Genomic DNA, 17,196 nt, shown 5'->3' on the forward strand with positions numbered 1-17,196 from the left:
TTTACATAGCATGGAGGTGCACTGCCTAAATAATAAAATATAATGCAAACTAAGCAGAAGATTGTTAATCTGAACAATCTGATGAACATGTAGCAGTTAAGAAAGATGCCTTCCTAGCTATGCAAATAATTACTTTTATCATTATGAAAATAGAAGACTATGACATATAATGACATAGTAATAATTCCTTTATGAGTTTTATATGTCTTTTATAATTATGCGCAGTCTATGGATAGCTTCCATGTTTCCATAAATCATGTTATTTACCGTCGCCGGTCCCACAACCAGGGGGATGTATGTCAGTGCGAAGTGATCTTCGCAACCCATGTACCGGCACTATATTCTCACCCTATATCTGTTCGATTTGTGCAGCCGGTTCGTCAGGGTTAGGAAGTGAAGGGTCCTGGGTGGGCTCAGCTTGAACTACAGGTGGTGTCGGTCGGCCAAGGGTGGGTACAAATATACAGCCACCGTCGTGGGCAGAGTCGGCAAACAATGGGGGAGACAGCCGAGTGGGTGGTGGGGACCGAGGGCCAGCTTGGGCACAGGATGTGTGTTCTGCACTATTCTCATGGCCAGGGGGGTGGGATGGCTGGGCAGCAGCGTCAGACGTGCATCGCGATGACCCGACACCATCCATGTACATGCCCCAGTCGCCCTCCAACACCTCATCATCTGCAGAAAAACAGTTGCATTTATTAAGATAACCACATTGAGTCATAAAATGTCTTACTATTTGCAGCGTAGATATGATTCAATGGCATTTGACCCTTTAAACTCGCTTAATTTGGGTGCATGAGACCTCTCATATACACACTCACATGCACACAACCAATCATACAAAATGAAGTCTCATGGTTGCTTGAATTTCCGGTCCAATGTTCTTACTCTGAATTCTGATTGAATGCTTTTCCATTTGCAATGGCAGTATCATATTTTGCCCCAAGCTAGAGAAAATGGGCAAATGCCTATTCCAAAAAAACAATTTAGCATTTTGCCGTCTTTCCCAAATTAATTAGGGAAATACCCCTCTTTTTAAACTCGATTTTCTCTAAAACAAAGTTAAGCCCTATAGTGACATTTGTAAGGATCCTATAGTGAGTTTTTAAGGAACTATAGTGGCATTTTATAATCCAATCTCCATAAAGTCGAGTTACATGCAATTTTTTTCTCTTTTTGTTACCTATAATTCAACTTCATGGAAATCGGATTACAAAACGCCACTATAGGTCCTTAAAACGTCACTATAAAATCCTAAAAAACGTCACTATAGAGTTTAACTTGATTTTCAAAAAATCGAATTTAAACAGAGGGGCATTTCCTAATTAATTTGGAAAATACAGTAAAATGCTAGATTGTTTTTTTTAAAGGGGCAAAAGCCAATTTTTTCATACAATAATTATTTCAACTTCAACAATAACATTTAAGAAATGAAGTTGGCGTTTTAGGATGGAAAAATTTCCTAACTGAGACTGGAGAAATATTACTTCCACTATCAATTATTACAAAATGTTCATAAATATCAGTTTTCACAAAGACACTGTTTTTTTGTTTTTTCTTTATTTCAACACTCTGTATTCATTCAACTGAGAATGGAAGACAACAAAGTCCAAAAACAAAGGTAGAGCAGACCTGAAAACACATAGCAGTTACAAAGCTGATACAATAACAATAAAACATTGTTTCTAACAGAAGATTCAAAATGTGAAGTGTAACCAAGGGCGAAGTGAATACGGTGTAAACCCTATTGTAAAGTGTAAACCCAACATCAGACAAGGGCCAAATGCGTAAGCAATCGCTTGACCCGCACCTAGTGCATGTCGTTCATAGAATCCAATAACTATTGTCTAGTGTAAACCCTTCCCAATAAAACTAATACTCACGCCACCTAGACGAGTTACGTATAAACCTTGTTTTGTTGGTAAAATCTAATAAAACTTTGTTTTGAATTCATCATTGGCATATTAAATTAACTATAATAATAAAATTTATAAAACAAAACCTTTGAAATACAAAGTCCAGCTTTGTTTAGTTGAGCATGTACTATCATTGTTATTACTATTTTTTAAACTCTAATTTTATGAACGTCATAGTGTGATCACAACTTTGAATTTCCTCATATAATGCTAATTTTATGTTCATGGTCGCGTAGCAATATTTTTAAAAGGAATTACATTGGCATCCATAGTGCTCTGTGCTTTATACGATGAAAAAATGATTTTGCTGGACTTTTGTTTTCATACATAAGCATAATATATTAGCATTGATGTGTATATGTTAAAAGTGGATAATAGTATTGTGATTGTAGTTGATAAGGAATGAATGAAACAAGTTTGCATGTCTTACATTTCAATACATATATATATCGCTTGGAAGAAAAAAGTGCTTATTCCCATTGGTTAATTTTTATGATAATTGCAGAACATTGTAACGCTACTAATTATACCATAATTATGAGAAGGAAGTGAAAATTAACACTAAAAACATGTTACCAAACAATATATACTTTGCTACTATAATATGTCCTCTAAATAAATTACAACTGAAAGTAGTAGAAGTTAAAGTCAGTAAGAATTGAAGGTATTAGAGTTGGAAGTTACCCAAGACATCGTCATCCTCGTGACCACGTCCACGACCTCCACTGTGTCCACGCCCTCTAGACCCACGACCTCCCCCACCACGGCCTGTGGCCTGTGTGCTCGCCTCAGTCACCGTGGCACGCGCATTCTCCAATGCCGCTCGGCTCATCTCTCCGACAAGATCCAGCGTCCTCTTCAGGTGGTTGTACACTGCGGAGTTTGGTTCGCATTGCAATAGTAATTCCACAGTGGACTCAACCTGCGAAATAAAGGAGTCCCATTAAAACTTCTTTCTTTAGTTTTGTGTTGTGCAACACTAGGCCTTTAAGTCCAAAGCACTAAATCTGTTTTATCTTTAATTTTTTTTTTAACAAATAATTTATATATATATAATTTTTATTGTCCCCCAAATAGGTTGTGGTTGAAATTATATACTATTAATATTTAATGAGACTAACACGAACCAAATTTGGGGTTATGCATACCCGTGAAAAAAGCATTGCGATCTATCAGATATTGAAAGAGCTAATCCTACTTGCAATTATCATTTTTACAATATTCCAAGGTATCGTACACTATTGCAATGTCTTTAAAAAGTAGATGAAGAAACAAGACAAAAGACAATCTTAAGGAACCAGAGAAGGCTTTACTTGTTTGACGAGAGCATTAACATTTTCTTTGCATATTATTGGCGAAGGTCATGTCAATAATTTAGTAAGATACTATATAAGATGGTCTTTCACCAAGAATTATAGTGTTCGATCAAATGCGAGTTTGAATTTGCTTGAGTCTTCAGAGTTGTATCATCTTATGCTCGCCCCACTAAAACGAGACTATAAAAGTGAATGAAAAGGTTTATGTTAGTTTATTTCAAAGTGCAAATCATGCAATGTTATGCGATTATTAAGTATTCTACCGACTGCTGAGTCATACACTGATTAGTATTTTTTATATAACGAATTTGGCATAACCTAATTATATGATATCAAAATCTGTAGAAAAAGAATCCCTTAATTACTTTTCTTCTATTTGATGAGCAATATATGAATTGTATAAAATGGGTACCAGACAAGAGAACCCTTCTAGTCTATGGACCTACTAACATAAGTCGTAAAAAGAATATATAATAGGTTGGAGTAAAAGTAGACATTGCAATGGAACCCAATGTTATAAAATGTGCAACAAAGTTTGCAGTATAAAGTATTTGGCTAGTTCCTTTTTTAAATATTTGTCTAGTCTTTTTAAAGAATCAGAGGTACAAACAATATCATTATTACATTTGTTTTCCTAAATAAATGTAAATTAACTAATAATGGGTTGGGCCCTAACTATGAGGAACAGGGCCGGCCATAATCCCAATCGTGTTGCAATATCATATTCTTTTTGTCTATGGACCAAACCCAAATTTATGATAATCCATAGATGTGCTAAACCCAACCCGGTTATACTAATTCAATGAGACTGCTCCACTTATATTTTCTAAAATAGCTTACTTTTGTGACCATACCATGCCTCAAACAATCTCAGTTTTAGGGCAAATTTCATATGGAAAACTAAGTGGGGTGATATTACAACAACCACATCAATGAGCTCCTAGCTAGGAAAAAGCCAATGATTAATTATTAAATTCTATCATGAGTACTAATTTAAAATGCAACTTTGATTCACTGTTATTTGACCAAATATAAGTGTAGTAAATTAACATGACCAAGTAACTTACCACTACACACTCTTGGTGTGATGGTCACTCCACAAATTTACTACACTTAAAGGTGAAAGGCAACCTTAAGGTGCCAAAAGAAGGGGGAAAAAAGATTAGGTTACTTTCTTCCTCTTCTCTCTCTCAAGAACTTTTTTAGGAAGCCCATTATGAAAAAAAAAAATCCTACAATTCTGTGTAATTCAATCAACTTTTGCAAGATATGGACTGGGTTTTCCGAGGAAAACACCAAGCTAGCTAGGGACGGTACTTTAAAGTATCCATAACTAATTGGTACTCATTACCGCATGTTCAAAAACAATTTGGCAAACCTAAAAATAAATAAATATACCCTAATGAATATGAAAATGTTCTCTAAAATGAAATGTTCTCTAAAATGAATATCAAAATATTGATCCAATGACTCCACTCATCAAAAAATTCTCATAATGCATGCAGCAACACACATATATTGTCAATCCATAAAAGAAGCATCGAATTGTTGCCTTACCATTATTTCCCAATACGCCGAGTCGCGTGTAATGTACCGTCTCGTCGTCTTTCGGTACGACTCCATGTAAGCAGCAAGGTATGTCGTGTCCCCATCCAATGCCGGTGCATCAGCAATATGTTCCTCTCTATGGGCCCATCGGTCAATGTAGGCAGCATGCTCTTGCACCCAATCCTTATCTAGTTTACCTTGGAGGGAGATTTTGTGGAGATGAACGGACGTATCTACAATATCCGGTGGCACTTGCTTCATCCCGAACTGACGAAAGACACGTTCCGGATAATGATCCTCTACTATCCAAAAATAGATCAATGGCACATCGGCCTTCCATATTTGTCGGCCGGCAGTGCAATATGGGGGCAACAACTCTAGGACATCGCTGTAGGGCTCCCAAACAACCTGCATAAATGGTCAACAATAAGATGCCTGCCAACAATAAGAGAAGCTCAGAGTGCTACCAGTGTGGCAGCCACATAATAAAAAGCTATGATGCTTGAATCAGAAAATATGATCAAGGAGAGAATTACTTATTAATTATGGCTGTCACCTTATACCTATGTATGATTTGAGTTCTTTCTTAGATAGAGTTGTTATTTCATGTCATCGAAACCATTTTCTTATCTGTATACGTATTCCTTTATTGGCTCGAGCTATAACTTGCCATCAGTAATCTGTCTACAATTATAGCATGCATGCTTACTTTTTATGTATCATTGAATTTCCAATAATTTTATATTTATGGTCATGAATCATGAACTGCATGAATGTGGTTCCCCACTAATTATCTCTAAGTTTGGCAAAGATTTGTTTGTCGGAAAAAGGGAAGGTGACTTGAGAAAATCCTGATATATAATTTACACTCTCAGACATTGATTCACAATCAAAATTAAACGTAATTCTACCATCAGGAGAATTTCTTATAGTGCTGGATTTATGAGTTAACATATTATTCTTTGCACTTCAATTAGAACAAACAATATCACTCGACGATCATATGTGGACAACGTGAAGCACGATAGAACAAACAGTATCAATTGTGACATGAAGCGGTAGAATACCTGGTGTGCCCGTATACTCGACAGTGACGCACGATACGCAACTAGCACATGTGTCGCATGCTCTGTCGTGCTCTTCGGCCCCTTCCATCTAGTAAACATATAATTTCAAACAATGCTCATTAGTTATCATCCAAATAATAGATTCCAAATAATTATCATGAAAATATTCATGCCACTGTAGTACATTTTCAGTGTACTTGGGTTGCCTATTCTTTAATAAAAAGTTCTAAAGTTATATATCAAAAAAATAAAAAATAAAAAATATCATGCTAAATTTGGAACTTTTCTTCTCTAGAATGAAAGACAGAAAAAGAGTGGCTCCTTTATTACTACAAGCATGGTGTAATATCTTTTTTTCTTTTCAATCTTGGATTCCCATTGGGTGCACCTATAACTTACCAGTTTAAAAAAATAAAAATAAAAACAAGTCAAAATCAATGAGGGACTTATTGTTTTGTAAGAAAGACTTATTGAAAGTCCCAGATTGAAATGAAAGGGGATACTATACTTCCTCCTCAATAAATACCTCTCCATCAAGAATTTCAAACATGAATACATTGTTTAGTTTTTGCAAGGGCCTGACATTGTTTAGTTTTTAATGTTGGGCTAGCTTATGTGTAAACCTAACATATGCATGATATTTATATATATATATATATATATATGTTAGATTGTTACTTATCAAAAAAATAATATACAAGGTTTTCTTTTGTAAGAGAATAAAAATATTTAGTAATTAAAAAAGGGGCCAAAACTAATCAAACTGCTCAAAACCAGGAAGCGGTTTGACTGGTTTTGAGCCCTTCCAATTTTTTCCTGGTTTTTTAATGTGGACCATACCAGTCTAGGTCCCAGTTCACTGGTCTGTAGTCCACTGGCCGCTCTGGTCTGCTTTAAAAATTTAAGCTCCTTCAACTTTGCATTGTTGGATAAGTGAATATGGTGCTTTACTCAGGGAAATGACCAATTGTGGAGATGCCTTCTGAGAATTAAATACGAGCAAGATTCCCAGTGGACTATAGACGGAGTAGAATTTCCACACGGAGTGGGACTGTGGAAAGGAATAAGAGCAGGTTTTGGGAGTCCTATAAATTTATTAGATTTCAAATTGGGGATGGCATGATGGTGAGGGTATATGGCCTGATGCATGGTGCGGGAACAAGTCTTTTAATTGGTTAGTTTACGTTAGTTTATGATCCTTTCCAAATTGCAGCTAACAAACATGCTAGGGTTAGTGATTATTTGGATGTTAGGGGTAAAGTAGTGCATTAGTACCCTATCTATGTTAGGCAATTGCAAGATTTGGAATTATTGTCTCCCTGCCCTGTTTGATTTACTGTATTCTCAATGGGTTCAGCTTTGGACAGAAGACAGCATATTGTTCCCTAGATAGAAATGGTGACTAACTCCATGTGAATGTATCTTCAATTTCTTGAATTTTCTTTACCCTTTTCGTTTGTAACATTTTGATTCGACAATGGAACCCCACAATCACAAAACCAACTTGTGATTAGGGAATATGGGTCGTTCACGGTGGTGGATAAAGTTGGGATTTGGATAATTTGGTTGGGGTTGGTCTGGTATTTGTCCTTCACCGGGTAGTAGAGCAATTATAGAAATTGTGGATCATTATAGAGAAATTGGAGAAATTGTCACATTGAATACTATTTTATATTATTTATTGACAAAATATAAATTCTCCAATGACATAACCGTACATAATTTCATTTAGTATAATTACTTTCTAGTAAGAGTTTTAGCATGATACCAAAATTTATTTCTCAAAAGAATGTAGTCAAAAAAATTTCTTTGGACTGAATTCATTCTACCAAAGTTTAAAATCTATTTGCAGTTGTCTCCTCAAATGCTGCATTAGAAGCTAAAAAAGGCAGATTGAACCTATGGCATTAGTAAGCATCTCATGACCATGGACCCTTTTAGGACAAGAGGCCAGTCCCTAAGCTAATAGAGGCAATTTTGATTTGAAACAGGCCTATAGCTTCATTAACATATCAAAGTTACCATCAACCCAAAAAAAAAAAAAAAAATCAAAGTTACCAGAACTTCCATTACCTTCATAACCATTTACTTGGCAATGTATGCAACTACCAATCCACATAAAATGTTTATGCTACACATCAAAAGTGATACCAAATAATTCATGAGGTCTTTAACCTTTAGACTAAACAACAATGACATACGGCAGAAAAATATTCTACCACCCAATCTAGAGACTGAGATAAAGGAATGCCAAGAATAACAATCATCGATGGAAATGCTAAGAGGATTTAAATTAATTTCTAAGCTCTTACTAACCCACCGTGATGCATATTGGTTAGCCAAGTCCTACAATTAGTGCCAAGGAGCTCTTGACTCATGTACATCTCATATATCAATTTATGTATATTCTATGATGAATGATTTTTGAAAACCAAAAAACCAATACTTCATTTCTAAACACAATTATCAAAAATACATTAGATTGAAATTTGAAGGAGGAATATTAAACCCAAACCATCTGAGAAGTGAAAACCCAAGGTTATCTATGATATCCAACCATCATTATGGGTTTCCACCACTTATTTTACTAAAAATTAGAAAGATCTAGACATAGAGAGATTCTTGACTTAGGGATTTGTTGAAAGTATATGATTTAATCTCTTCTATCTTCTTCTGTATTAGAGGTGTGATATACATGTAATATATACTTATTTGTCTTACCATATAAAAATAGTTAAGCATAGGGTAAAGTTAAGTTATGGCCCTGATTCTATTTTTTATTTTTTTATAATTTCATAGTTGGAGTGGGGGATTTGAACTCTGGATGTCTACGTCGGAAACACTAGGAGGTGCCAATTAAACTACAAGGCTCTTGCCTAGGTTATGGCCCTAATTATCTTGCAAATTCAGAACTACTACCAGGCAGAAAAGGACATTGGCCAAAACAACTATGCTTTAGCATTGCCAATACATTTTAGCATTTCTAATATTAACTAAATGTAGTAAGATATTGGAATTTAAATTGGAATCAGACTAACCAAAATAATAATAATGCAAATATAATGATTGACATAAGGTGAAGAAATTTGTCTTTCGCAAAGTAGCATGCTTTAATCATAGAAGCAACATAGTCTTACAAATATACGTAGGCACCACAAATCATACCAAACATTTATTGAAAAAAAATAAGAGTACTTGACAATTGTATCAAACTACTCAAATAACATACCGATTGGAAAGGGGACCTGCCTCCACTGGCGGTAGTGGCAACCTCATAACAGGGCATATCAATGGGAACCTCGAATACGCCCACAGCTGCACCAACATCACTGCTCCACCAATCTGCTTCGCCTTCGACTCCGATGCCTTGCATAAGTGCCTGTACAACCAGGCTAATGCCCCACTACCCCAACTGTACCTCTTCGCGTTGCTGATTGGGTTTAGGAACTGTAGAGGCAGCACCAACACCCGGTCTGCTGACTTATCCATAAACAAAATCGTCCCCAACCGATCGAGTATGTGATAGCGCGCATGTTGCTGCACCACCTCATCAGTAGCATCCGCAGCTAGGGGCCCACTAAATAGTGCATCCAGCCACGTGAATCTGAGCCTCGCCCCAGCAAGGATAGAGGTGTTCTCATGGGGATGCGGTATCGGGTCTGGTGGACGATGACCCAATAACTCAAGACACAACGTAGGCCAATCCATCTTCATAGCCCCAGTAATTGGCAACCCATCAACAGGAACCCCTAGCATCACCTCAATATCTTGTAAGGTGATGCTCATCTCTCCATGCGGTAGGTGGAATGTGTGCGTCTCCGGACGCCAACGCTCAACTAGTGCTGTGATCAACGCATGATCCACTTCCAAGTTTGGGACCTTGAATAACCCTTCAAAACCCGCCTCAGTTATGTACCGAGCAATCCGTGGGTCAAGCCCATGCTCGGGTAACTTGCAACTTCGGCGTCTGCAGTTTAGCACGCCTGGCACTACCTGCACACGAAAGAGCATTGTCTTAGGATAGTGCACACGAAATAACTATAACAATGCTACATAATAATAATATGCAAGAAACAGTAGGCTAACTAGTTAGTCCCGAACATTTTGCAAAACGTTAGTTACAATGTTAATTGCTTATTCGCTCTACCTCAATAGCAGATAGGATCAAATTCAACATCAATGACATTGTTTAAAATTAGCACTAAGGTGATGGGCATCATGTTTTGAAATGAATGAACAAAGTGCCTCACTATGTCAAATGGAGTAGGGAATTAGGAATCAAGGTCGTTAGTTGTCTTATGTGTAGCCACGCGTAATTGTGTGTGCATGTTTGGAAAAAAGAATAGTAGCGGATTCAATTATTTATTGATTACTATAGCTTCTAAATGACATGTACTGACTTTGGACATGTACTGACTTTGAACATTTCTGCTCCACACAATGTTCTTGATTATTTATGCTTCATGCCATTTTCTCTTTGGATTAAATACAATTCTGCGTAAACCAAAACATTCTACCATGTCCAACGTCTATTTGCTAAGAATCAAAGAACCCTACAAAAATAAAATTAAATGATTTCGACATGTCCAAAGTTCAGTACAACTACACACCTGACCGGCTGGCGTCTCCCAAAGCAGTGTGGATCGATGAACCGGCTGCCGCGTCAACTGTGTACCAACCGTCGGTCCAGGATCCACATTTCCCACTTGCTGCATATCTGACACGCATGCAATCATGTTAGACACGTAAACACAGACAAGTAAACACAGGCAAGTAATAGTGAAGAAAAGCTTGGCTTTTGCAAGTAAACACAGGCAAGTAATTGAATGTTCTACAACAAACTCACAGAAACAAATACAGAGAGACAGAGTGAAAGAGAGATTTCACAGAAAATTGAAAACATATAATTGCTAAACTGAATTATACATCATGCATCTATATACACTGATTTTCAATCGATTTAATCATATCAAGGAAGAGTTAAAGTAAAACACTAAAATATAAACAACCTAACGTTCATGGCTGCAAGGCATAAACATAAAAGACACATAGTTGCAAATTGTATAAGCAACCTAACCAACCAACCAAGTTGAGATTCAATGTCTAAATCAAACAAAGTAAACCAACAAATGAACAAAGCATAATGCAAACCAAACAATCAATTAAGCACCACAAAAAACACCATTCTAGAACACTAAAACATAGCTCTAAAATTAAAAGGTACCCAATTACCAATTACCCCTAAACAAGCCCTGCCACCCATGAGTACTAGAATTTCCCTTCTTTAATCGAAGTGTAAAATTCCTTCCCTTTGCTTTTGCTTGTTCCCATACTTGACATCACACTCTAAAAGAAATTTTATTTAATAAAGCAAGAACTGAAAAGGGTTCATTGTAACTTAGTGGCTACTGAGGTGTGTTTTCAACAAAAAAAGGGGGAGACAAACATGGAAATAGGTAAAGGTTCCATTAGAGACTCTACTGCAATGGACATCTCACTCACAAGCACAGCTTTCGAGGCAACTAATAATAGTCAAATTAATATTGAGCTTTATTAAATGGATTAAACAACTGTGAGACCTATACCATCAAATGATGGTGTGTGCGTAGTTATGTGTCAAATGAACACTGAATTGGTGACCATAACAGTCCAAGACCTTTGCTTTCTTCTCTTTTGGGTTTTGTTCCTTCATTTGTTTTTATGAAGTCGATTATTTTTTCTCTTAGAAGTCAATTATATTTTTATTGGTCAAGTCTTGGTCGTAAATTAGGTTATTAGTAATTCATTTCTTTTCTTCAAATCAAGCAGATTTTTTAAAATCAATAGTTGGCTTTCCTAAGTCAACTAGAAATAGGGTCAAGGTAGTTAAAGGCGAAAGGCAACCTTAAGGTGCCAAGGTGCCAAGGCCTTATATGGCCCGATGCCCTAAGGTGTGAGGCGACAAGGCCTTTGGTGCAGCCAAGGCCAGCCCATTCCAGAAGACCTAGAATTTACCAAATAGTCTTCATTCTGGGAGAACTTAATTAAAAGCATTCCAACGAAGTCAAATAAGTGTCAAGTCAATTCAACTTTAGATCGACCAACGAAGGTCCCAAGATAACTCTTCATCATCTAAAATTCCCAAATTAAAAGGTCTTTAAAGAAAACTGCAATCAAATAACAGTACATTCAAGTTTAGACTAAGGAAGGTCCCGATAGAACTCTTCATCATCTGAAACATCCCAATAGACTAAGCCAATTACATTCCCATCACTGACTCGTACGTTTTTAATTTCTTATCATTTTTCATCTTTGACTGTTCTCATCTGATTCACCCATGGTAATGCCTTCTAATTGTTTAATCAATTGGCTTATTCAATTGGTTAAAAAAGAGCTCTCAATCTTGTGCTGTTACAAAAGACTTAACAACTAACTAGTTAAAAAAAAGGAAATTCAGCAACCTGTTACAAAAACTACAAAGCAGCATTTCACATTTACAAGCTTAGATGCTCCTGCATCAAAAACTGCTATCGATAATCTTATTGCAAAATGTTTACAGTTTACAAACAGACATGGAAATTTGTGACTCAGCTGGTTAAGTGGGGTCACATGTCAAGTGTGATGCACGCACGTGTGCCACTTTTTTGTTAATATAACACCAACACATACAGCAGGACATTGTAGCAAGGTTATAAAATTGGGGAGTCATTAACGAATTTCGAAAGCATGGAGGACATTGTAATCAGAGTAAAAGTTTAGGATCGAACAGTGTAATTTATCCTAACAAAAATTTTTCTTTTCAAACCTACTCAATCCCTACACTAGCATGGTGGTATTATCAAAGATTTTCCAGGATGGAATCATCAAGGCATCTCATTCTGATAAGAAATACCAGGATAGTGAGCCTACCATTGTTGTTGCTAATCCTTTCAATTCCGATGATGGGTACAGATGGCGTAAATATGGGCAGAAGGTGGTTAAGCTACTACAAATGTACATGTGTGGGTTGTAATGTCAGAAAATGGGTTGAGCAATCTCTTGCCAGAGAAATGCCTAAAATTAAGTACGAAGGCAAACATAATCATGAAATGCCTAACAAGCTTGCAAAAGAAATTAGTGATTCGCAATATCTGGCCGGAAATATGAACATTCTAAGTCACAATTGGAAACAAAAAGTGACTGTGAGGAGGAAGGTGTTGCAGAAACAAGAAGTTAATTCCGACACACAGAAATCAATACCCTAGGGAAATAAGTATAGTAGGCCAAACCACCAAAAAAATAAATAAATAAACAAAGCCCTAGGTCCTTCAGAAGCACCCTAGAGGATGTACTATTTCCATTCCCAAAAGCCACCACAAATCTCAATGCTCCCTAACCTAACCCAACCTATTATGAAAGGATTGGGTGACCCTAAAAGGCCACTAAGGCCACTAACTTCCCTTTTCAACCCCAAATGTAATAGATGATAATAATAATAATTCGATGTACTTAGTCAACAAACATAACCCACAGAAGCTGCTAATCTGACACAAGACAGGAGCTTGAACGGGCTTTAATACCAAATTTGATGTAGCCTTTTTAGGAATTTCAACACTAAACTAGATTCTTGATAACATATTGATTGTGTTGATGACTGTTTGGTATTTAAACAATAAAAAGAACATCAAATAAACAAAGATAAAACATTGGGCAATCACACGTAGGCTTTCCTAAGCACTCACATTTAGGTACGAGATAGCAATTGCGATTGAAAAAAGTTGGAATGTTCATTATATAGGCTACTTCTAAATCCTTTTTTACAAAGGCTAGGAATACTAATAACCAAAAAAATAAAAAATAAAAAAAAGTACTTAAACTTCTAAGACAATTCTAGTCTCTTAAGACAATCAATTATGCATCTGTACACAAAATGTAAGTGACTTTCAACTGATGTGGTAAGTAAGTTTATATGTTCCCATATGATATTACAAGGATAATGACATGAAAAAAAAAAAATTACAAACCAAAACTTAGATGTTGAATAAAAACAATATGGCACAGTTACAGCCGTAAGCAGAGTAAATGGCAGCAAAGGTTTTAGGATGTCCATGGTCTGTGTGTAGATATATGCGTGCATATCCATTATACACACATTATATCTATTATAATAATAACTAAACAGAGTGGAAGCTTGTAAAAGCCAGTAACTTTGAAGCTTGTAAAACCAATAGCTTCTCAATTCAACATCATTCAGCATGGAATTAAAAATAAATTTTCCCTAATTCAAAATCATGACATAACTTGTGACATACTTTCTGGAAAAAATAGAGATTGATTTGATACACTTTCAAACTATATGAATTACAAACCAAGTTCCCCTAACAATGAACACCGTTGTCATGCTAACTGTATTTTACAGGAATTTCTGCCCTAGATGTGCGTCATAAAACACTTCAAAACCAAACCCACTTCAAAACCAAACCCAACAAACCTAAAACAGCAACAATAATTATGAATACAGATACACAACAATCTAACAGCGAAAAACTTAGGAAGCCACACTCAAATCAGATTACATGCAAAGGGAAAAAATTACAAATTTGAACTCAGCATTTACAAATTACCTTAATACGTTTGTAATCCTTTAACTCCGAAGACAGATTGGGTTGAGCTTCGGCTGTGGTGAGATTGAATAAGTGTGGGTATGGGTATGGGTATGGGTATGGGTATGGGTTTCGATTCAACTTCGGAAAGGGTCTACTGAACGGTTTGGTTTGGGTGCGGGTAGAAACAGGAGAATCTGACGGTGGCCACTGACGGTGGCTACTGAACAGACTGGCGGTGGCTTAGAATCGGACTGAGGAAGGGAGAGAGACTGTAGACTGCAGAGGAAGGAAGCCAAACAGTTTTAGAGACGTTACATTTAAAAACTGGTTCATATTACGCACATAACTCGATTTCCAAATTAACGAGTTCCAAACAGTAACGCGGGAATATTTTATTGCCCAAAAGCCAAGGTGGAACACCAGCGTGGCAAGAACCTGCCCTCAACTCGGTTTCTCAATAATCGAGTTACTTAAGTAACTCGCCGTTACGGATATCGAGTACCCAAACAGGGGCACGCCCCTATATAGTTTCGAAACAGGGGCATTATGCCAAATATGTTTCCCAGAAAGGGCAAAGGGCCAGAATCCTCGTTAAACCTTACTTAGTTTGAGATGCGGCCCAAAAGATTCAGATCTGGCCTTTTTTCTTATTCGAATAAGAAAGTATCTCGAATATGGCCTAATAAAAAAAAAAATACCATCCCTTCGGGGACATCCGATAAAAAAAAATACCAATAAAGTTTAGCCTAAGTCCCGTGCACTAGAGCACCAGATAAAAGTCTTTGTCTATAATACAATACAAACACGTGTCTAACTCAATTCTAGATCCTTTATAGAATTTTTTATAATGGCTGATATTTGTTTACTGATAAACAAGTTTATCTGTAAGACATCATAGATTATGAAAAATGACTATTGAAAATAGAACTTTACCATTGTAATCATAATATAGTTTAACATTTGTTTATCAAGAAAATAGTTTAGCATTTAGATTTTAAAATTTTGTTAAATATTTATGAATTACACCAATAGCTTGTAAGGACCAAAAAATCAGAACCTTGCTAACTCATTTATAGAGTGGTTATTGGTGTGCTTACTATTTTAGTTTATACTACAACTATGGAATGAACATTTTCAATCATATATATTGTCAAAACTAGGTTTTCCAACAAAATAGAAAATAATTTTTAACAAAAGCTTTGATTTAGTAAATTAAAAAGAATATTCTACAAAATTAAGTACAAAATCAATCATAAATAATTTTTGGAATTCAAAAAAACATTTTTGATATATTATAGATGAGCAAATTGAAATATATTAATGGTAATTTTGTGTCTTTTGCTTTATATATTTCTAATATTGAATATGGGCCAATTTGATCTTTTATGTATTTATTTATTTTGACTTTTAGTATATTATTTTTATCCTTGATAAATCATGGTTCTGTTTATGAGAATATGAGAAGTGAATAGTCATCTCTTATCCTTGTTTTGATGCCAAAAGATTAAGATGGAAAGGAGAGAGAACGATAAGAGGACATCATATAAATTGACAATTATGGAACAAGATCCTTTCTCATTGAATCTTTCAATTCAATCCAATTTTTATTTTGATGTAAGATACTTGACATTTAAAAATCAAATTTATACTATATGTCCCACATATGACTAAAAATGGGAGAGAATTGAAGGAAAACCTTTTCTGGCAATTACCTCTTGTTTGTTCAATTCAAAGAAATGGATATATAAACTAAATTTTATTTTAAAAAATGTTCAATAATTTTCTTTTCTTGATTATGATATAAAAAGATTGTAAGAGTTTGCGTAAATAAAAGAAAAGCCAATAATACGATTGCGCCCCAAACTTAAACAAAAGTTTGGACAACCCAAAAATTCGGCTACTTTTAAAAGATTGTGGTTTCAATACATGTAGCCACCACATAGCCAAGATTTAGTACATTTGGGAAAGTCACCCTAGAAAAGAATAGCTAGAAAATTGAGTATGAAAATGAGAAAGGAATAACTGGTTTTTATTTATTTCAAGAGAATTTCAACCTATAATGTCCGCTCTTGATGATAGTTATTTATCATCAGACCAAAATAATAGTCGGTTTTTTGGTGTAAGTGGGAATTGAATCCAAGATCTTTTATTCAACTATCAGAGACCAGTTGAACTAATTGGAACCCACAACTGAGTTTTTTTTTTTTTTTTTTTTTTTTTTAACTTGAGAGTTAAGACTAAGAATTTACATTAAAAAGTGTACTATTTAATAACCAACAACAAATCTTAACCTACTTGCAATATTGATCCCAAAAGCTGACTGTACATATGTGCATTGTCTTACACCAAAAAAATACAAAATTAAATTTGCATTTTACCTTAAAGAAATAAATCTTTAAAAATGAAAATTAAATGTCACATATATACTGTCACAGTCGTGAGTTTTTTGTTGTTGTTGTGATTCAATGATAAATCATTAAATCCATATTCCATGCAATCACTAATGTTAGAATAATAGTCGGTTTTATCATCAGACCAAAATAATAGTCGGTTTTTTGGTGTAAGTGGGAATTGAATCCCAGATATTTTATTCAACCATCAGAGATCAGTTGAACTAATTGGATCCCACAACCGAGTTATTTTTTTTTTTTTTTAACTTGAGAGTTAAGACTAAGAATTTACATTAAAAAGTGTACTATTTAATAACCAACAACAAATCTTAACCTACTTTCAATATTGATCCCAAAAGCTAACTGTACGTATGTGCATTGTCTTACACCAAAGA

At 35.4% G+C, this 17,196-nt stretch overlaps 1 protein-coding gene across 1 annotated transcript; it reads right to left on the reverse strand.

Annotated features, from left to right (window-relative positions):
- Positions 1-349: 349 nt before the first annotated feature.
- On the reverse strand, positions 350-10,583 carry LOC126722197 (serine/threonine-protein phosphatase 7 long form homolog). The gene is made up of 6 exons (XM_050425343.1): positions 10,458-10,583; positions 9,077-9,840; positions 5,848-5,935; positions 4,790-5,188; positions 2,601-2,838; positions 350-675 (listed from the first exon to the last, which is right to left on the reverse strand). The coding sequence occupies exons 1-6, from the start codon at positions 10,581-10,583 to the stop codon at positions 350-352; spliced, it is 1,941 nt and encodes a 646-aa protein (XP_050281300.1).
- Between the last annotated feature and the right edge of the window lie 6,613 nt (positions 10,584-17,196).

The sequence above is a fragment of the Quercus robur genome, chromosome 4 (assembly GCF_932294415.1).
Source record: "Quercus robur chromosome 4, dhQueRobu3.1, whole genome shotgun sequence".
In the NCBI taxonomy this organism is placed as follows: Eukaryota; Viridiplantae; Streptophyta; class Magnoliopsida; order Fagales; family Fagaceae; genus Quercus; species Quercus robur.